Source organism: Copadichromis virginalis, linkage group LG13 (assembly GCF_057382275.1).
Source record: "Copadichromis virginalis isolate Kocher_CV1m ecotype Utaka linkage group LG13, C_Virginalis_male_GT1.1, whole genome shotgun sequence".
In the NCBI taxonomy this organism is placed as follows: domain Eukaryota; kingdom Metazoa; phylum Chordata; class Actinopteri; order Cichliformes; family Cichlidae; genus Copadichromis; species Copadichromis virginalis.
Window position 1 is genome coordinate 13,621,581 of NC_140630.1, and position 22,490 is coordinate 13,644,070.

The 22,490-nt window shown below is 40.2% G+C and overlaps 1 protein-coding gene across 16 annotated transcripts in view; it reads right to left on the reverse strand.

The window, feature by feature from the left end:
* The window catches only part of LOC146695331 (ankyrin-3-like), a 119,635-nt gene that overhangs the window by 54,971 nt on the left and 42,174 nt on the right, over positions 1 to 22,490 (reverse strand). For all 16 annotated transcript variants that reach the window (XM_085477399.1, XM_085477407.1, XM_085477406.1 and 13 more), the window contains 5 exons: positions 4,956 to 5,057; positions 4,588 to 4,686; positions 2,300 to 2,398; positions 1,806 to 1,904; positions 268 to 453 (listed from right to left, as the gene is read on the reverse strand). In XM_085477399.1, the coding sequence (XP_085333525.1) occupies positions 268 to 453; positions 1,806 to 1,904; positions 2,300 to 2,398; positions 4,588 to 4,686; positions 4,956 to 5,057 (585 nt within the window). The remainder of the gene's footprint in view (positions 1 to 267; positions 454 to 1,805; positions 1,905 to 2,299; positions 2,399 to 4,587; positions 4,687 to 4,955; positions 5,058 to 22,490) is intronic.

Sequence of the window (22,490 nt, forward strand, 5' to 3'; positions counted from 1 at the left end):
AAGAATGAGAAGGATATTCTCAAACTCAAATCTTTTCAGAGATAAAACTGGCCAAAAAACAAACATGAATGTACTTCTGCTTCTTTTCCGAAAGAAAGAGCATCAACAACAAATTCAAACAATAAAGAGAAAAGGCAGCAGGAAAAAAAAGACAATCAAGAAAACCAAAGAAATCAGTGTTAAAAACAAATAATCAAATAGGCAAAAAGAAAGAGATCAACTGATCATTCACTACCAAAGATGGGCTGCATCAGCGTTTTTGCTCACCTTGGACTCGACGTCTGCGTTGTGGTCGTTCTGCAGGAGCAGGGCCGCGGCCTTGGTGTCATCCTTGCGTGCAGCAATGTGCAGGGCAGGCAGGCGCACCTTGCCCTTTGTATCGTTCTCCAATAGCAGGGAGACCACCTGGTCATGGCCCTGCTGGAGGGCCACTGCCAGAGGGGTAAAGCCATCCTGCGAAGGAGGGGAAGAAATGAGTAACCAATGCTGGATGGCGTGGATGATGAGAGCAAATTAAACGCAGCTTATAAAAAGCAAAATGATTTTTAATAGTTTTATAGGCAATGATGAATCTAGGCTGCTCACATTATTTGAAGGTATTAATTATTATAATAAGCAACTAGGTTAACTATGTCAATAACAGTGATGTGTTTTCATAAAGATATAGAGGCAGCTTGACCTAGAGGAGCATTTAGAATTAATTATAACTTCATATAATGTAGAAGTTACTGTACATTTCCAGCTCACATCTTCAGCATTTCCCACTCACATTGCTCTTATGATACATAATTCAGCCAAAAGCTCTGCCATTTTATTTTACTGTGTTTTTGATACTGCATGTCTCAGTATGTGTGGGCAGAAGTGTGCACACACACACACACACACACACACACACACACACACACACACACACACACACACACACACATATATATATACACACATTTTTTCCTGTCCTGATAAGCCTCTTTCAAGATGAGGGGTGACTCAGCCCAGCTGAACACTGATGGGAGGTTATAGACTGACAGTGCAGTGCTCTCCATCGCCATCATCAAAATACTAAACAAGGGACTATTTAATTGGAAAATTGGGTTTGAACCCTCCTGGGGGAAGTGCTAAGGCACTTCCTTTAATTTGTCACCAGCCTGTATATTACCTTATATCATGTTTGAGTAGATACTGTGCATGCGTGCCCATAAATGTAAACTTGCAGACGACAGGGTACACTGGGTATTGTATCATCTGCGTATGTGCACGTGTGTTTGTGTGAACGTGCTGTGACTGGAAAGTGTACGTGTGTTCCACAGACTAAGCAACGTTAATCAGAGCAGTAACAGCAGCTGTAGAGAGGAGGCAGGGAGCAGAGCAGACCTCATCAGTGACCCGCTCAAGGTCACTCTACCTCCTCCGTACACTACCAATCAATGAAGTTCTGCCTAGTCCCTCATAAAGAGATGAGGAAGGAGGAGAGGAGGTGGGGCAGGCAGAGGAGAATAGGGGAAAGATAAGAGAGGGATCATGTGAGACAAAAAAGATGAGAAATAGACAGAAACAGGAAAGTGAAAAAGGAGACAAAAAGATGAAGACACCGATGGAGACTGAGGCAAAATGGGGGGGTGGGGGGTGGAGGAAAAAGGGAGGAAGGGAAGGAAACAAAGGAGGAGAGGAGATGGAGGTGGTTAGTACAACAGATAAAAAAACCTTAGATACGACAGTGGCATAGAAAATGCACGGATACATACTACAGAGAAATGGACACACATGTGAGCACAAGAAACACACACACACACACACACGTACAGTACCTCAGTGGCGATACTCTGGCTGGCGCTGTTCTCCAGAAGGAACCGCACCACCTCCAGGTGATTCTCCTGGGCTGCCATGTACAGAGGAGTGAAGCCATTCTGCACACAACATGAACCAAAAGACACACAATCTTTTACACACTGAGTATATCTTAACAAAACATGTTCCAGTGGTCTGAAGGTAAAGAGTTTTTCCTCTGCTTGCTTTTTTATTTTGGACATTATCAGAGAGAAAGAAGCTGGCTGAATATTTTCTCTCGCTTCGATCTAATAGAGTTAAATGTGAAATGCAAGGACAAGCAGTTTCCTGAAGAGGCAGAGGCCTAGTTGGCATTATGCCAGTTTCTGTCAGTGAGGATTTCTCCCTGTATGTCAGCGACTATCTGATATAGATCATCTCAACAGCAGTGTAATTATACCTACCCTAAAGCCAGACCACCAAGACCTTGCTGTCATTTTGACATTGACTTGCAGGCATTTCGAGTATATCCCACCTGAGATTGTGCGTTGACATTGGCTCCATTAGTGACCAGCTCTTTGACGACTTCCGTTTGGCCAGCCAGCGACGCTATGTGCAGAGCAGTGTTTCCTTTCTGGATTACACGGAACAACCAAAGGAATGCGTGTTAAGCTCTGGCCCACCTGTCCCACTGTTTTGCTTGTGTGTATGTGTGCATGTGTGAATGTGACTGATTGCCACTATGCTCTTCATATATCCACGTCAGTATCTACGTGCACCTGTGAATCCCCTTACACAGATCACATGCTTGTACTGCTGGCATTCCAGCTCTGGCATCCCCCTGCATGCAGTGCCAACAATGTGTCACTTCCTATCCCGCCGGTAAATAAAACTAGTGGAGACTTTTTAAGAACCTGTGCAGTTCCTTGTGAGGGCAGAGTCGACCCTCAGCCTGATTCATGGCCACATGATCCTGATGCTAGTTGATCACAAGGTTCTTTTGCACAATAGCGATCAGTCACGTATAGCGCATACAGGAGCAGGGAAATCTGATAGCCATGGCTCCTAACAAACAGACAAGTTTCTTTTTGTTTATTACACCACCACTCAAAGCTGCCAAAGATGCCAAATTACAGTTATTTGCAAGCACTGCTGAATACAAAAATTAGTTTAATGGTTGAAACTCTGATTTCTTCTATTTCACTATGATTTTTTTTTGACAGATTTATAAAATATCTGTGTTTTGATACGCTGTCACTTTATTTTAATATTCATTTAGTCACCTTATTATTGTTGACAGGCTAATTGTACTTATGTTTATACCTTTATTACATGCTGTAATGGCCTTTTTTTGGAGCATTTCAACTTGCTATACATCAAAATATAAGTAATTAGGCCATAGTAACAAAATAAATCACAAGAAATGCAGTAAAAGAAATTGAAAAGCTTCTTTCTACGCACTAGATATAGAAATGTCATAGCTATATCCATCAAAATTGTAAATGAAAAAAAAGTTGCACAAATATATAGAGATATATATTATATATAGGGAGAAGAGATATTTATATATTCATATGTGTCTAACGAGACACAACATTAGTACAATACTACATGTTTGAGGCCAAACGTTTCAGCTTTTGTTTGGAATCGTGTTCATTCAGATCTATCGTAGCCTTTATGAGTGGTAACACTTAAACAGCAGTGTTAAAGAAGTGCTGGCTGCACTATTTGAAGCTAACTGACAAGTTACATTATTTAGCTTTGCAAAAATACCAACTCCTGTGCTTGAAAAAATGTGCCAATGTTTTCACAGTGTACATTTGAGCACTGAAAACACACAGATAAAGGCAGGTGAAGATCTTGGCCTTATTTTAAAAAATGATTAGAAAAATACTCCTTAAATTCCTTCATGCTGAGAACCCTCAAATATTTTTGGCTAAACAAACACTATGAATACCATTTTAAAGACACGTATTTAAGTTCATGTAATCCAGTGCAGCGATGCCACTACAGCTCAAAAGATCAGTTATTGTATCACTGACTATTAGTGAACACAGGACTTCTTGTTTAACTCTCCCACAGTGAGAGCAGCACTGTTGGAGGGGCTAATGAACAATAACTAGAATCAAACAGAGACGCTGTTGCTAAACAAGAATCCTCGATAGCGTTGCCTCCTCTGGCTGCTTAAAGAGGAAACTGATCGGCATTAGGATGCAAGCAGACACAGGCATATCAAACTAATCCTCGAGCATCCTCCAGGTCACAATACAGAAATATTTTAATTGGGAAGATTTTTTCCTTGATCTTGAATATTTTATTGTGTCTTATGTTTATGTCAGCACTAGGCATGTGGCCTGGGGCCCAGAGGCTGAGCCAGACCACTAAATGGCAGTAAAAGGCTTCAGGGGAGAAATATGGAAAACATTTTCAGTGGCTCTTCCTCTGAACTCCTTTTAGATCAGAATTGAGATGCGTCCATAGCAAAAACCTGTCTTATTAAAATATATGCATGTTTTTACAATACATAAAATAACACTACAACTGGTTTTACTTATCTATATGTTTAATACATACAATTCTTGCAACACACTCTTTTGCTTCATTCTAGCACACATTCTATTATTTTCGTATGGCTAATTACCTTGTCTGCTTCCAGCAGTAGTCCCCATAGACGTCATTAAATATTGATCCAGTATCAAACACTAACAAAGGCTGCACACTTCGTCGTACTGATTCTGCATACTGTTTAATCCTACAGAGATGCCATGATCCGCGCTCGGTCCAAATATAGTCTTCCATTATACCTGATGGAGTTGGTCTTACCTTTGTGGCTGCGTCCACAGTGGCTCCGAGCTTCAGCAGCTCAGCAACAACCTCTACATGTCCCTCCTTGGAGGCCAGATGAAGAGCATTTAGACCATTCTAGGAAGGAAACATTTATAGGAGTTAGGGGTCTTATGCATGATGAGATAATATGAGATTACGTTTGATTGTCAATGATACGTTGGCTAAAATCATCTATGTTTTATTTATGGTAAGATAGTGTTTATTAAGTTATACATGAATCTTGTAGTCCTCTTAAATTTAGCTTGGGAAGCATTGCAGCTTAATGCGTACCCTAACATGCTTCTTTAATTCTAAAATCGATGAGCATGCATAAGGACATGACAGTTTAAATGGTAAAAACTTACTTGATTGCAAATGTTAATCTCAACCCCAGACTTGAGGTAGTCAAGGACTTTTTCGAGGTTCCCTGCCCGGGCAGCTCGTAGGTAACTGGCATTGCTATCAGACTTAAGAGGAGGAGGAAACAAAGAGAGCGAAAGAGGGCACGAGAGGCAGATGAGAGAGAGAGCAAGAACAAAGAGAGACGAATTAAGCACTGTCTTGATTTAAACATAACACATCTTTAAGCCCACAGTAGAACAAAGCATGTGCATTACTGTACCAGGTAGAACTCTGTCATAATTTCTCAGACATCCAAAAACATCTTATCTTGGCAAAAAAACAAAGCTAATATCCACAGATGCAATGTGTTCATTTTTACACTGCGAACAAAAAAAAGTCTACTTGTGCTTCAAAGCGAGAAAACACAAACATTTCAAGAAGTAAATCCATGAGAAATGAGAGAGCCCAAGCATATCTTCCCGACAATTCACATCATCCTTCATCATCCATCAGATCCCACCGAAATGTTATTGCAGCTTTGTTAAATCCAAATGTCCATGATTCCCCAGTGAAAGAAGTTCAGTGACCGGGTGGTCGTTACAGCTGCCACAGAGACCTCCTCTTTTCCTCTGAGATGTTTTCTGTCCACCAGCAAAGCAGTTATGACTCTACGTTGCCGTGCTATGAGAAGCAGAGCATCCGCTGTTCTGCTCAGCTGTCCTTTATTTCACTACAGAAATAGGGCTTTGCACACCAAAATATAATGATGAGGCAAGCATTTTTTTTTTTTTGCCCCATAACAAATGTGGTGAGCATGTGCGTGTAGAGAAGAAAAGAAAGGGAGGGAGCGAGATGGAAAGGAGGAAGAGAGAAGAAAGAAAAAGAGAAGGAGAAGGAGAAAGCTTAAAAAAAAAAGAAAATAGAAGAGACGAAGGTAGTTTCTTTTCTGTGTTCATGTTACCTCAGAGGACATTAGGTCTGACATAAAATGACACACAGCAAACTCTGCACATTTTGTCTCCCTTCTTCGCAGCAGCCTTGCAAAGAGCATTTTGTAAAACTCAGCACTGGTGCTGCTGAGAGCAGGAGGGAGAGATGCTGTGATATGCTGCTTCATAACAGGGGCACAAAACCAAATTCCCCTGATTTATCAAAAGCCCAGACTTGCTAAATTTAGCTTGCATCCAGAGACATGTAGGATAAACGCAGCAGGGCAACGGTACAAGTGGTTATCCAATGTTGTATTCTCTGCCTCCCCCTCCACTGTGCTTGTCCAGAAATAACTCTGACGAGCATAGAGGGATCTGACCCTTTGCCAAAATGTGAGGGAACAAGACACCAGTATTAGATTGTTCCACTAGTCTGTATAAAAGTTTGAGAGGAAAATATTTCTGTTTGTGCTCTTGCACACATGTGTGGACAAACAAATTAAATACAAATGAGGCAGTGTTAACTGGAACCCGAGTCATTTCCTGATTACAAGATTACAAGAAACCATTAAGCTAAAACTTATATATCTGCAGCCACATCTAGAGATTTCTCCTTCCTTTTTCCATAGCCCCAACCCTCTGAGGAATGTGTGATAGCACTGAATCACTAATGATATTTCTGCTCTTGTGGCCTTGAGAAAAAGTCATGCGTGGTACCGAACCAGCATGATAAGTAAACAGCAAAAATGAGCCATGCACCGAGAACAATTAAAGAAAAATTCAGCTCTTAACTTTATCAAATGCATGTGCAGAGGTAATATTATAAATGTCTCAAAGGTCTAAAGAGGCATAATAAAAGCTTGAGATTCTTTCTTAAGATTGATGCTCTATCAGTGTGTGTGGCTGTGATTATCTTAGCATTACTTAGCATTAGCACTGCTGAATTGTACCGGGCTGTGATACTGAAAGCCTTTAAACATCTAGTGCTATGCTCTGGATCTTCTTCAGAGAAATACCTCCAAATAGCTTTATAAACAACGTGATGTAATGTAAACAATCTCCACAGCAATTAACTTAAAATTAAGCATAACCTTTACTTAAAATTCAGCATAATACAGTGAGTAGATCTTTCATGATAACCTGTGGCCCAGCCACAGTCAGCAGCCACCCTCTTTCTTGTCATCATTTTTATTTTCTGTCTTCTGTTAGGTCTACGTTTCATTTGTTTTCAACCTTCTTTACAGTGAGAAGTGCTGGCTATGCAGGAATGGTGAGAAAATATTGATATTAAATATTGAAGGGGGGCTGTAAAAATAAAAAAAGCAACACCATGATGTCGTTTTCCCCTCCAAAAAACATCATACACATTTTTCCGCCGCAGAATTAAACACAGCATAAATTCAGGCAGGCCTTGAAGTCGAGCACATTCCACAATCCTGTAGATCATCTGTCTTCAGTTCCAGATTACATCAACTTGCTCATCAGACACTCTTTTATGCATCCTATGGGTAGTTCTCATAGAGTTCATACTATTTAAGATGCTTTAAAGCTGCTCTTTGCAACTCACTTCCAACCCAACTCGTCCTTTCATGCTGTTTCTGTCTTAATCAGCGTCATGTCTGTTATCACTATACACTTAAAGAGTGGCATGTCACATCACAAAGTGGAAATTACTGCATATGGAAATAATCTAATTTTAACTATAGTGGTTCTGAACAATATCGAAGATGGGAAGGAAACATATAAAATGTTTATTTGCCAAAACTTAAATGGGTATTGCCTTTTTATTGACTTACTGAAGTCTCTCCACATACTATAATATCTGTGCAGCATATGTTTGTGTTTCCCACCAACTAAGATGTTTCCTACTAACTGCCATGTGTCCTCACTGTGAAGCATGCTCTGCAATGTCTGACCCATGTATGAGCTCTTGAGTGCAACCAAATGCGTGACCGCTCTGAAACCCCCTGACATGGAAATGCAAAGGTCACACTGCTGTGGAAAGACAGCATGCACCAATACTGCTGCTTGATTTACACCATCAAATATTACCTAGGTCGAACATGATATCTAATGCAGCCTTTAATCGTTTAATACAGATATTAAATGAGGGATGACTGGTTGGCAGCAGATGAGACAGAAAAAATATATAAACTTCATTACAGAAAAGTTACTTTATTAAGAGCTTTTACGTGTTTCTATGACAACTTGCATAGTCTTTTAAATATCACATGGTGGTCTTTGCTTCTCGCAACAGATTAAGTAGTCCACATCCATATCTACATTATTACTGATTTCAGTTTATCCCTTAATACAGTGACCAAAACGTCCAGCCCCACAGCCATCCCCATCTATGTCTAACATGAGGGATCTTGGAGTCTTTGTGAATGAAGTATTACACACGACTGGGTATGAGATTAGTAAGAGAAATATTATTAAGCCTCCACAGATCAGAGGTTCAAAGAAAATGGGGCCATTAAAGACTAGGTTAAGCCTGAAGGAAAGCATTAATCTCATGTTAGATAGAAAGTAGAGGACGAGAGCGAAATCTGGCACACAAGTGCTAACGAAAAAAGCCTGAAATTATGCCATCACTCCAAATTAACATCTGAAAGAGTCAAAAATTGAGCTAACTTTCAGGTAAGATGCTATAAAAATGAGAATTAACCATATGGGTTAAAAATTAATAGAGCCCTGTCGCCACTGCCTGCAGATGCTCTTTAAAATGAAGAAAAAGAAATGTGAATAAAAAGCAGCTAGGCCTTTGTGCTGGCATTTGATGAACCAAAATGCATGTGTTTGATAACACTACAGCACCTGTTTCATAGAGTGGATACGCTCTTTGAAGAAGAACAAACCCTTAAAGGTTCAATCTGCCTCTTCAAAAAAGGGAAGCATGGGAACAAAGCACAATCCCTACTGAAATTTTGATAGTACAGATTTCAAATATCTAGTAAACATTCCCTGTTTTTGCTCACATGATATATACTGTAAGCTGGTAACAATGCATGTGTGGTGTCAACAAATGCTACTCTCCCACAATAAACTTGGAAAATGAGAATCTACTCACAGTAACATTTTTGGATAAAGAAAATAGATCTGTTTTCTTTTTTTTGTTGTTCTTGGAGTTTTCTTTCCTTCCAAAGGCAAATCTGATATCCAGCTATTAGAATAAAATTAGCATTACAGTATGACACAAAAGGATGAAATTAAGTTCAATTCAATTCAATTCAATTTTATTTATATAGCGCCAAATCACAACAAAAGTCGCCTCAAGACGCTAGTAAAGGCATAACGGTCAGATTTTGGGTGGGTCACATCATTCACTTCTTGAATTTGAACTTCACGACCCGTTGCTGCTGCTGTTTGTTTTCATTTTTGCTGAATCTGTAATTGGCACCTTTTCGCTTCATGACATCAACGCAGTGATAGTCTATCTGGATAGAAGGTACTTAGTATAAAGAACTGATATCCTGTCTTTCCAGACTACAATGATGTCAGCTTGGCACTATATACCAAGCTCACAACAAAGCAGAAGCTCGCACACTGAGTGGAACAGCATTTATATAGCACTTTTCTAATCTTACTGACCATCCAAAGCACTTTAGACTACAAGCCGCATTTAACCACGCATTCATATAGCGCTTTATTATATACACTTTAAATACCAGTCATCCGAAGTCAATTTAGAATCACTAATGAGCCTAACATGCATGTTTTTGGACTGTGGAGTCTAAAAACACGCATGTACCTGAAACAAACCCAAGTGGGCATGTGCAAATTCCACAAAGCAGGACCCCAGCTGTGCTTCAAATCAGGACCTTTCATAGCATGAGGGGACAGAACTAACCGCTGCACCACAGATAAAAACAATGTAGACACACACGCGTTGATGTCATCGCTGTAGGCGCTGTGTGAACTGAGGGAGCTTAGAAGAGGAGAGCCAGACCAGCAGCAGCTGTATTGTTTGATTTTATCCCCTGCTCTCCTGACAACACAAAACTCACAGAGCTCTACAAGCAGAGAGTCAGGGGCATTGAGTAACAGGCCACATCTTCTATGAGTGCCAAAGAACCTCATCTCAGCAACCACAACATCCATTCCTCTCAGCTCTAAATAGCCAAACTTCCCAAATCCCCAGCCTTGCTTATTTCCCCATGGAAACTTGACTTCTTTCTTTTTCTCCATGCAAAATACAGAAAAGCTGCTGCTGATTAATCCATCATTTCACTGTCAACAAGCTCACACCAGAAAATCTTAATTAAACCTTTTAGAGACATGGATGTTAAGTGATAACATGATATCTATATGAAGAGATGTGACATTTTTTTAATCTTCTTTACAGCCATCAGCACATGGCGCAGACAAGTGGTTCTAATAAAGCTTTTAGGCTAAGCGGCAGTGAGACACTGTGTGACTTAGAAAGCAAAAGAATGAATGAATGAATGAATGAGCAAGTAACTAAAGTAAATCACTTTGGAAAAAATTCATTAATCCAGAGCGTTCAACAATGAAACAGCTTTACTGAGAATATTATCACACTACAGTAATTCAATAAAAGTTTCAGCTGAACTCACATATTTACTTACCTACATTTTGGATGTGTACAATTTGTATGGGCAAATATCAGTCCAGTCAAAAACATGATCTAGTATTGCCATGCAGGATCAAACAATCACACAGTCACTTCAAGCTCTGTTCATTAAGATCAGTTGACTTTCCATGTTCATACGCAGCCACAGCCTAGTACAAATGAATGACATGAGACCAGTACCATTCTAATGGTTCACAAAATGGTTCTAAATTCACAATATTAACCTCTGAGTGAGTCAATAAACAAAACTGCAAAATAAATCAAATTAATCCAGGCAGAAATTCTAGCACTACTCACTTGGGTTAGGAAGACAGCACCCTCCTCCACCGCCATGATCACTTTATTTCCCTCTTTCTCTCTCTCCTCAGAATGACAAGCAGTGAAACCTGAGCTCAGAGTGGCCAGCCAGCCAAGCAGTCATTTGCTAAGTCAGTCCGTTAGTTAGTCCTGCCCTTATCTCAGCCTCCTGACCATCCATCCTATCCACTCAGAGGAAAGAGCAAGGTGCAACTTGTTCAGTTAACAAAGGATTTTTTTTAAACTAAGAAGTGCTAGCATACGAGTAATTGGAGGCAGCCCCTTCTTCTGCCTGGTTGATGCCCCACACACCAGACAAAGGGATGGAGGGAAGCTGAAGACGTATTGCAGAGGGTAAAGGAAATTGATGTCAGGAGGAAAAACTAGAGAGGAGGTCTACACAGCACTGCTGTAGCGAGTAAACAAAGCACTGAACATCTCGTAGTCTTTCACGCTGTAGAAAGGACACATGCCAAATCCCCTCTGCTGCCTCTCTCCCTCCCTGTCCCCTCTTGGTGTCTTTTTTATCAAATGTCAACAAGAGTAAATCCCTGCTGCCTCACAGAAGCTGGCCCCTGCCCCAGAAAGCACCTTCAAATCAGGGAGTGTGCAGGAAGAGCACCCTGACTTACCATAATAGCTGAGGCTTCTCCCTCCCTCTCTGCCTCCTTCCTTTTCTTTCTCACCTTCATTTACTCTCAGGGTAGGTAGGTGGGGGTTGCTACCGTTATCTTGATATCCAAGGTTGGGTAGTCAATGATGGACATGGGCCAAACTGAAAATAGCAGCTGAAACAAATACTTTCGCTAAAATGCCACCCCCCCTCAACCCCTCTTGTTATCCCACCCACTTGCCCTCTTTCCCTCCCACTCATTCTCTCTGGTTCACTCTCCCTGCCTCACACAGGGTCTGCCAGCACACGGCTTTTTATTGTCATCCTGCTTATCAGCTATTTTCCCCTAACAAAAGACCAGTTTGAGTGTTGTGAGTTAATGTCCCGGCTGGGGCGGCTCTACCTAGTTGTGTAAAATGAGCCAGGGGGATCTGAGAACATGGGAGCTAGCAGCAGTGAGACTTTGCGTGCCTACTGGGGGTGGTTTATGGGGTTTATAATTCCAATAACAACAGACAACAACAACAATAACACCACACACTATCCTAGGGGCAGGTGGATCCGAGGGGCACCCCCAACGGTCAATGGGGATATTTTAACAGAGGATTAGGAGCTTTTCCGTCAGTATTAGGGACACCCTCTGTCTCTCCACCTCTCACCCCTCAGCAGGCACGCCCCACTTCTCCTCGCAGATTCTGCTGGATAATCCCCCCACACAGTAAGACAGCAACCAAGTGAACTCACTGCTCTACATGAAGAGCTGGATCTGATCACTATCTGTATGAGCAAGTTAAGCATAACATCCAGCATAACTAGTGAGGTGTATATTTTATCCAGGATTATTGCACCTGTGGGTGGCATGCAATCTGATCATTCATCTTCCAAGACCACCCGCTGCTGTTATGCTTTCACATAGCTTTCAGTTGCATGTTTATAAAGCTAAAAGATTGGTCCATTGCTCCAACTGCACATTTGCAGTCGATAAAGCAGAAAGACAATGTGATAATAGCCATTATAACACTACATATCAACATGTATCTTTTTAATGTCAACAAACAGCATGAAAAGACCCCAAAACACCATTGATTAGGTGGTTTTTATCTCTCTCTCTCTTTTTCTTCTTAGCCCTTTTGTCCCATTTCCTGTGCTACACTGTGCACTGTAGCCCCGAACCTCTCACTGACACTACCTGATACAGCTGTACGTGAAAATGCAAATGTCTAGATCAGTCAGATTGGACATTAAACTAACTTCACTCTGCCAGCTCCTTGGTATAAAATCCAACTGCACCCATGTGGGAATAATGCAGGGAAATGTCCAGGAAATTCACAGTGAGTGGGCATCTTGTGTCATCCCTCATATAGATAAAATAGAGTATTTCCTTTAATGAGAATGAAGCTTCTTTTGTGTACATAGTATAGAAAGAAAATCATCAAGTAAAAAAAATTTAAAGTGGGAATGCAGGGCCATGGCATGGGGAAAATGAGATACACAACCGGTTAACTACACAGGAAACGAAGGGCGAAAAGACCGTGGTTATAGAAATTTAAAGTGCTTTGAGATCAGTGCTGTTGTTAAAAGATGCTATAAAAGTAAAATAAACACATCTGAACTGAAGCTCAAAAGTAAAACAAAATAATGTTTTTATGCTTTTAGAAAATCCAGCATGAGCATAAAACCCCCCCAAAATACATATTACTAATACTATTTTCAGTGGAAGATAATCTAATCCAAAGATTATCTAAATAAATACTGTGGTTAAATGCCAGCATATGGAAAATCCCTAATACGTTGCATGTAAGATTTTGACAATAAATTGTTATTTTCTTACTGGGGACTCTCCTGGCAGCAGAGAGTATCACAGACACTGATGTAAACACAGACAGAATAGTCAGTCACATGCACTCCATCTCTCAGCAAAGGCCAGTGCATTCTGTTACTATTCCGGATGAATAACACCACTGCATTCTGGGTATTTTCCAGCTCTATAAACTGCCAGACGACAGATAAAGAGAGTTGGGGACAATCAGCGGGAGTCAGGGAAATTTAAATGCAGAGAGAGAGAGAGGGAGACTAGTGCACGTGAGAAGTGGCAGAGGGAGTGACAGATGCTCTGGACCAGAAGTGGCGAGCTGAACATGTGATTGGTGGATCACAGGTCCCTTCACAGTAACGCTGCAATAAGCAGCCTTCCTTGGAAAAGGCATGGTTACCATGGTTACGGGGGAGGTCACAACAGAAGGGGAAGAGAGTCGGGCCTACTTATGGAAAATTATCTTTTCTGGCACTCACGACTGGTAGCGGCTGCCAGCAATCACAGCCACTGGTTTAGTATTTTACTTGGAAAAAAACAAACTATATATATATATATATATATACACACATATTTAATATTCTGGTGGCATTTGTGTGGTATTTTAGTGTGTGTTATTTTAAATCGTATTCTTTGAAATAAAAAATAACATAAATTAATTGCAAGAAACAGAGAACCAATATGTCTTCCACCATTTATTCACCTTCACACACACACATAGTGACGTCAGGGTTTTTCCTTGTATAGTGCAGAACCATACGTCACAGCAAAAAAAGGATGATCAGAATCTATTTTATTTACTTTATTTTAATTTAAATTCACAGTATTGTTAATCTGTAAATTTTTCAACCTTTCTTTCACTTACTTAAAATCTAAACAGGACGTAAACACGTTACTTTAATCAGAGATAAAAGTTTTGGGAGGAAAAATATTCTGCCACCCTGCAGTAATAACATGGCAGTGCATTTTCTGAAAATCCAATTGACAAACTATTTTCAAATAAAATTACCAGCATGATATACAGCTCAGCACACTGTACTCGAACAGTTCTTGGAGGTTTTTGTCGTACTAGAAAATAAACGTCTTTGCAAATTGTTGCCCAGCTTTCCTTTCCAGTTTACAAACACTTACGAGAACTGAGCTACCTCACAGAGGCTATAAAATATCACACTTTCATTATTCCAGGGTGTATACTTAAAAGTCTTTTGAAAATTTACATCTCACACACCCCCACAAGCACACACACGCGCACATACACAGATATTTAATGCTCCTGCTGCGTGAAGCGTGCTCAAGGGCACAGCTCCCCTGTGTCACCTGGGACATGAAACCATTAGGGAGGGAGGTTAGGAGGGGAAGTGAGGGAGAAAGCTGGGAAGGCAGCAAGGAGGGGGAGAAAGGAGAGTAGGAGAAGGAAAGGAGAACATGGAAAGTAGGTGAACCACTCAATAAGTAAGCTTCAACTACAACTATGCAGCGTGGCTAATATAATCTAGCTTTTAAAAACTAGTACAGACCGGAGTAAATCATCTTAAAAATATCTGATTAATACATTTAATATTTGACTTAATACATTTTATAATCAAGTGTCAGTATTTCCTTTGATTCTGCTGCAGCCGTGTGTAGGTAATTAAAACATTTCTATCACCTATTATCATGTTACTGTTAGTACTACTGTTGCACATGACATGAAATGTCCTGTCTCCCTGCTGTCTAGGGCCAGTAACGCTGACACTGACATGGGTGACATCATAATGTCGCATTGGATTTCACCTGTATAGCTAAATCTACACACAAGTGCACCATACTCGATCGATAGCTGTCGCGCCAAAAAGTCATCCTAAAACAGGCTCCAGAAGATCGATGGTCACACGGTGCTGCGCACAGGCACGAGGAGGAAACAGACTTTGGGCAGATAAAAAGGGCTCTGGGCTAAAAGGGCAAAGAAAATTAAACAACATATCAGAGTCTGGCTTTAATTCAGAGACAACTCCTCTTTTTCCCTCAGCTCACCATCTCTAACCTCAGTGTGACCTGCAGAAGACTCTGCTGAGCAGTCAAACACTGGACTCTGGTGGGCAGTCTCCTGCATGACAACTGTGCAAAGAATCGCAAACCTCACTGTGGAATTAGCTAAGCATCGTCAACACCAACAGTGTTTTGGTGGATAGAATACACATCCAGAAGAAGGACAAGTTAAAATGTAGAAATGCATTCGTAAATTCATTTAGATTCCTTGTTTGTGTTGTTCAGTTAGAGAACAATGCATCAGTCAGAGATTTTGTTTGGAGTGAACTGTGACAAGATGCTTCCCCATTGATACACTATTCTGGCGTTGAGAAATGTTTTTAACCAGGAATTAGAAGTCTCGAGCTTTGCAGCACTGCGCAGATTTAGACCCAAGACCTCCTTACTCTGAGGTAAGGCTGCTACTAACCACTGAGTGATTTTGCTGCTCACAAGGACTAATGGTTTTTGGACTCATCACTGCATGTTTTCAACATGTTAATTTCAATAACCTATCATGTGCACTTGGTGAGAAGTTAAGCAATTTGAAAGAAACAATAAACCCATAACCACTTTAACAGACCTTTTGTGTTTAAAAAGGGGCAGTCCTCTACAGTCACATTTTCATGTGAGTGAGTTTCCTTTCTTTGTGACATAAAAATGTGACATAAAAATGCAAATGACTAACCGGTAGATGGACTGTAATGAGTGTAAGACCCAGTCCTGGCTGAACAGCAGGTAATGAGCTGTGGGAGCTGAAACTGCAATAACTTTTAGTGTGTGCATCTGTGTGTGTCTTTATATGGACTAGAGAAAAAGGTACATGTGACTTATAAATAAATACATTTGAAAGTGTGTGTGGGGGTAACACATGAAAGAAGCTCGGCTGTAAAAGACCTGAAAAAGACAAAAGCTTACAGTCCCAAATGTGATGACTCACAAAACGCTCAAAAAGAAAGATCTGAGGAGAAAATGTAAATGAGAAACATGCATATATAAAATTGAGCAGCCTGAACTGACATGATTAGTCTGAATAGAGAATTGGCTTTTTTTCCTCTGTGTCAGTTTATAAGGACTGTTTAAGCTACTACCAATGATCTGGAGGAAAAGGAAGATGAACAGAGGCTCCTGATCTCACTTCATCAACTGCACACATCGTTAGTGAAAATCTTTACTCCCTTGCTTCACTGAGCTTCCTCAATTTCATTCTTGAGGTCAAAAAGGGAATGAGCTTCTTTGGTTTACAATCCTAGCCTTAGTATGTAAGCAGCAAGCTAACTATAGCATCTATGCACCTTGTAAATTCCACATTAGCTCAACTAGCCCAGCACCACAGCTCTGCTACAATAACTGAAAGTACTCTGGATAGTGTCAGACACTAAATGCCCATCTGGCATCTAGTCCTAAATTTAACAGGACACGGTGAAACTGAATTCAAGATGACATTCAGAGTTATGTAATCAAGTTTTAAGGTAGTATGATTTGTTGCCAGTTTTTTTTGTGCATTTATCTTTCCAACATCCTGTTTGTTTAAAACCTCTGACTTTAGAAAACGCTTGAGGCCTTTAATGTTTCTTTGTCTCAGTCTTCATGGGTTATGATGTTCAAGTGGTCTTCAAAAACATTGGAATTAGCTGATCTTGTTAACAAATTGAAGTACTATAGGTAAGTATGAAAAATATCTTTATGTTTTCGTGTGCAGCCAGTGTGTCTCTGTATAAGATGTATTTATGTTATACGTCTCCAAGGCCCCTGCAGAAGACCAAGAGGGTCTTTCCAAGGCTTTAAATAGGAAAAGAGGAAAAGCCAAGTATAAAAACTCCCCATCCCCATTATCACAAATGGCTATGATGGCTGAGAAAGATCAATAAGATGTGAATTGTCCATCACTGAGCAAAATGCACAGCTGGTATGTTAACGTGTACTCATTGGCATGGTAAACCTTTTGCATAACTTTTATCATTTAAAAATCTTTTCTTGCTCATTTTCTTGCTTGCACTGTGGCAAACAGCTGTTATTTCAAAGTCAAATAATACAGCGTGTAAAAAAGGGGGGTACGGTCTGATGCAGGACACACTTAGTCAAGATGTCTTTGAACTAAGAAAACCCAGCAGAGCAAATTCAGAAATCCCCCTGATAAATTATTAAAGTCTTAGAGTCTGGAAGATGGAATACAAACACGTGCCAGTCAAAAAGTATGCTACAGTCTTCCAGCTAAACATTTACCACATTAAAGAGCCACAGAAGAAAATCATGCGTTCATTGTCTGACACTGAGGTACAACAAAATCTGCTGTAAATGTCATTTCTGTAGTTTTGACCGTAACATTATGAGAGCTCATAAAGCTATCTATAAAACAGGAAGAATAAAAAGTCCTGCTTTTCCCCTGTCGGTGCAGGGCTGAAAAAAACAGAGTGCTGTACCTGTTTTTGCCTGATCTTTGGCAGACAGAGAGCACCAGACGAGAACAGACCATGAGCCATCTGTCCCCTCTGAGCCCCCCCAGTCTCCACACAGTGCGCACACAAACAAGCATGCAGTTAGACAGTCGCACATGTGCAAACAAGCACTTAAACTAAACACATACACGAGCATGAATTGCTCAGTAGAAATTGTCAAAATTACGGGACTATAATCTAATTCTCCATGATCGCCCCTTTGACACGAGGCCAAGGATTTCTGACCGAGGAGAAGAGGAAAGAAACAAAGTGATGTGAAAAAATATGAGCGTGAACATGGATTTACACTGGATTTGCCCATCATCCTGCTCACCAATACAACTGATTATCCTTCATTTATACCTTTTAAATATCTACTCTTTTCTGCAAATACAGAAGCTGTAACACATTCTGTTTCTTACACTGGAATAATATCCTGGCATTTCTTTCTGGCAAACAGAAGGCTATTAGGTGCTGAAACAGCCAGCTGCCCCTCAGGCAACACAAAGTAATAGGCTGTTGAATGGTAAGGCCCAAATCCTTAATAGCAGTGCTCCCTGAACATGGCAACAAGACAGGCAATGTGAGTGTGTTGTGTAGAGAAATTCACCTGTGTTTTGTTACCCTGAAGTGGTCCATTTCTCAAAGGACACACTAATACACAGAAACGTCTTGATTTCTTTAAGAGCAAAAAGCATTTTAAACAATTTGCACACTCTAAATTATATTTAGTTTTATTTAAAACTCATCACAATAATAGTAAAGGCTAATCCTGGAAACCAAAAGACTGTAAAGGCTTTGACAAGTGGACCGAGCGCTGGAATAGCAATCCAAGCGTCTCTGCATAGAGCAACTGATTTAAATTAATAACACCAGCAGATGTCAGTGCACACAAACAATGCCATGTAAAGACATATCATGTGACCTTCAAAAAAAACCCCAAATGTAAAATCTCTCTCTCTGATGCTGTCTGCTATTTAATGCTGGCTATGCTTATGAGCAGAGTCTCTAACATCTGTGCTGTTTAGCACGGGACATTCGATGCATTTCAGCATCTCAGAGTTCCTAAACTCACATTTATTCAGTCCATTAAATAAGACTGGCTTTAGATCAGTTATGTCCAATCTGATTCTATACAACATCCAAAACACAGTTCACCGTCAGAGCAAGCTACAAGTGGAACAGTGGTAAATTATACTAAATTAAATATCTAATCAACCGGCACAGCATCGATTTTGGAACAAGCTCTGAACTAAACTACCACACTGATCTTGGGCCCTCAGAGGATTAAAATGTGTATGAAAATTGTAATTCTGATGAGTAATATAATATTGTATATTTCCATTATATGTGGTTAGACCCATGGATTGTACTATGTACTATGTACTAAGTACTGCCAAGCTTTGCCTTTTTTCAGATATTAGAATACCAAATACACAAGAAAGACATAAATAAAAAAGTGTAAAAGTGTTGTGGTTTTGTGGGAGTGTATGTGCCAGACTATTTTATGGCACGTAAACTCCTGGATTATTTCTTTAAATCCACAAAAATGAGTCTAATAGGTGTGTTAGAATTTGATGATATAGCCAGTTGTGGTCTGCGTGTCTCAGTGTAACTGTCAGAATGGGAAAAGAAAAGCAACCAGTAAATGTCTGTTGGCAGTTAGAACACAAGCTATTGTCCTGCACAGCAGACATTTTTTTTATTGTGGGTGGCAGCACTTTTACTTTAGACCAGCATCAGTCCTGTAGCACTAAATCTGTGAGTGACATCCATTCCCTGCCCCCCGCATATGGGTGTGTTAGCTAACCCTCTGTGACCCCGTGTGTCCACTCATCTATCACACGGATAGCCAGAACTCAGTGCTCATCAAGGCTGCAGCCTAGGTACACATACATAAACAACACTTAGAGACACACACACACACAGCTTTTTGACTACTATGGTGTATATACATGCTCCTGCAGGTACCGCCAAGGTCACAGCTGAGCAGAGAGACTAATGACCTATAATAAGACATAACCTTGACTGATAGGGACAGTCAGCATTGCTGTAGCAGCCAACAGAGCAGTATACACGTTCACTCTTACTCTCTCTACAACACACACACACACACACACACACACACACACACACACACACACACACACACACACACACAGAGTGAGTCGAGAGTCCTCCTGCTCTCTGCAACATCGTTCTGTCCCTGGTGGATTCAGATCTGCTATGCTTAATTTTACTTCATTTTTTTCAGCACCCTTGTCTTATCTCTCCTTTTGTACTGTTTCTGTTTTATAATCTGTTAACTCAGGCTAGCAGAGATGTCCTGTTCTTGTCCAGAAAAAAAAAGTTTAATAACTCTGAAAGTGTCCAGAGCATCAGTATCTGTGGATTTGATTCAAGTCTTAAAAAAGCTCAACTTTCCACATTGTTCTTAATCAACAAAAACAAAACCATTCCATGTCAGGAAACAACACAAAATAAACAAAGCAACTTAAAAAAAAAACCCTTAAGATTTCACACAACTGCAAGTACTACTACCCTGACAGAACATCACAAACTGGCTCTAACTAGAGAGAGACGTTGGTGTGCAAAACTAAGCAGCAGGTAAAGTACATCAAAGTCATGAGGTAGAGAAACAGACACCTCACAGGTGCCTATCTGGCAGCTTGATTACAAATGGTACCCAAAAAACACCAGTTTCAACATCAGCAGTGGAGAGGCAGCTGAATGTTGGATATCTGGGCTGAGTTACAAACACAAACACAAACCTGAGACTGGCCAATAAAAGGAAAAGAAACAAATTTGAAGTGTTTCAAACAAGCTGAAATACTAAACTTCCATTTGCGAGCGTTTACGTAAGTAACTGAGGTTATTTCAGTTAAGGATATGTTTGCAACTCCCTACATGTTGGCTGACTGTTTGGACTCCTTAATCCATTCCTAGAGTCGTAGCAGACAAATTGATGTTCACTAGGTTAAGTGTCGTATGTGCTCCTATGAGGAGAATGCAACTGAGCAGTCTCCACCCATAACTCAGCTCACTATGAAGTGTCTCCTCTTTGTAACATCAATCAGCAGTTCTCAAACAAACAGAAGGTATTGCTAATTCTATAATAGAATAATAGAATACACACAAAAAAATCCATATTTTTTAAAAACTGAGATGCATAAACATGCTTCTCTACTCTTCACCAATTCAATCATCCATTTGCGGGACAGCTTCCCGCTGCACCAATTGTAAAATGGCCTGCGCCTGACTCATAACATTATTAGAGTCACGGTGAGATTGAATCAAAGTGTTTAATCTTAATTCTGCCAAAACGTAATGTGATGACAGACTCTGCGCAGCTGTTTTACTCTTTACTAGTTTACTGTCAACAGACTAATCAATAACAGCTAAAAGAGCTTTAAATCAAATTTAAATCAACACGTTGTAGGATATAATCAAGTTGGGCTTAAAAATTACACGTTTCACATGCTGACCCTTTAAAAGGAAGAACAAGCACAGCTTTTTTCCTGTTGTTCTCTAGACTGTGTCATTCCTGCTTAGTTCCAACACTTCTTATAATTGGTCACTTCAGCAACTTGTGTGTGAATGTGTGTGTATGTGTGTGTATGTGTGCGTGCCCTTCTTCAGCTGAGGTGGACATTTGGGCATCAAGAGGGAAGGTCCCAAAAAAAAGTTAAAAGTGCACTATAGGTGTCGAGATGGCTGACACACAGCTGACAGCATCCCAGTCAGCAACACACACACACACACACACACACACACACAAATGCACATGGTGACAGCAACCTAGTCAGCAGCACCACTAACAGCAACCTGACGCGTACTGCTCCGTCTCAGTGTATCAGATCAAGCCTTCAGTCTGTCAGATAGCAAACTGCAATTATATAAACAGGACAATGATTTAGCACTTCCCTTTTTCAAATTCTGCGATATATGATTCCTTAAAATAACCTGTGGATATTTTTTATAGTTGATTAATCTGTTGATTAGGTTTTGATGAACTGAACAATCATTCTTGATATATAAATCACCAGAAGAATGATCATGCTCCTCCATGCTGACCGAAGTTATGACTAATTGCACCTCATCGGGTGTAGCCTTTAAGCCCAGACAACACAAAAAGAGCTTCGCACTGCCACTGCAAGAAGTGTTGCAGAGGGGCAGAACACCTCCCGCCTTAAAATGGTTCCTCGAGGAGCCCTAAATAAATTTAGAAAAGGCCCCTCTAGGGTCTCTTCTAGTGCTTCATCTCCCTCACCTAAAAAACGAATGTGGAAATCAAGAAAAAAAAGTGTGGCATGCAGCAGCTGCAAATCAAGTTACTTCAAAAGTCCAATGTGAATGTGACCAACTGAAGCAAAAGGAAACCTTACAAACAAGCTTGAGCCACCAAAGTACAGCATACACAGTCTGACAGCAAATATCTGACCTTTCTGCTTAACTTACTGGTTTAGCACAACAGTGATGGCAGGATGATGAAAGTTCACAGTTGAAGTTGTACTTTCAGAATAACAATAAGAGTACTTTATTAATTCCAGATGAAATTATATTGTCATAGTAACTAACTAAATGAAATTAAATAATACAGTATATTAAAAAGTTATAAAATATAACAAAATATTTCTAATAAAAACAAAAAGTTCTACATATAAATGCCCCAGTACGTTTGTTCTAAAACAGTAACAATGTGACAAAGCTCTGGGTAATGCTTTTCACTGTCCTTCAGGTAGGAGACTACTGGGTGGGCTCACAGATGACACACAGTGCATACAGAACTTGGGTTGTCTGTGACTCAAGCTGCATTTGAAATAACAACTAGAAACACAACCAAAAATATCTGATGTGAGACTGTCAA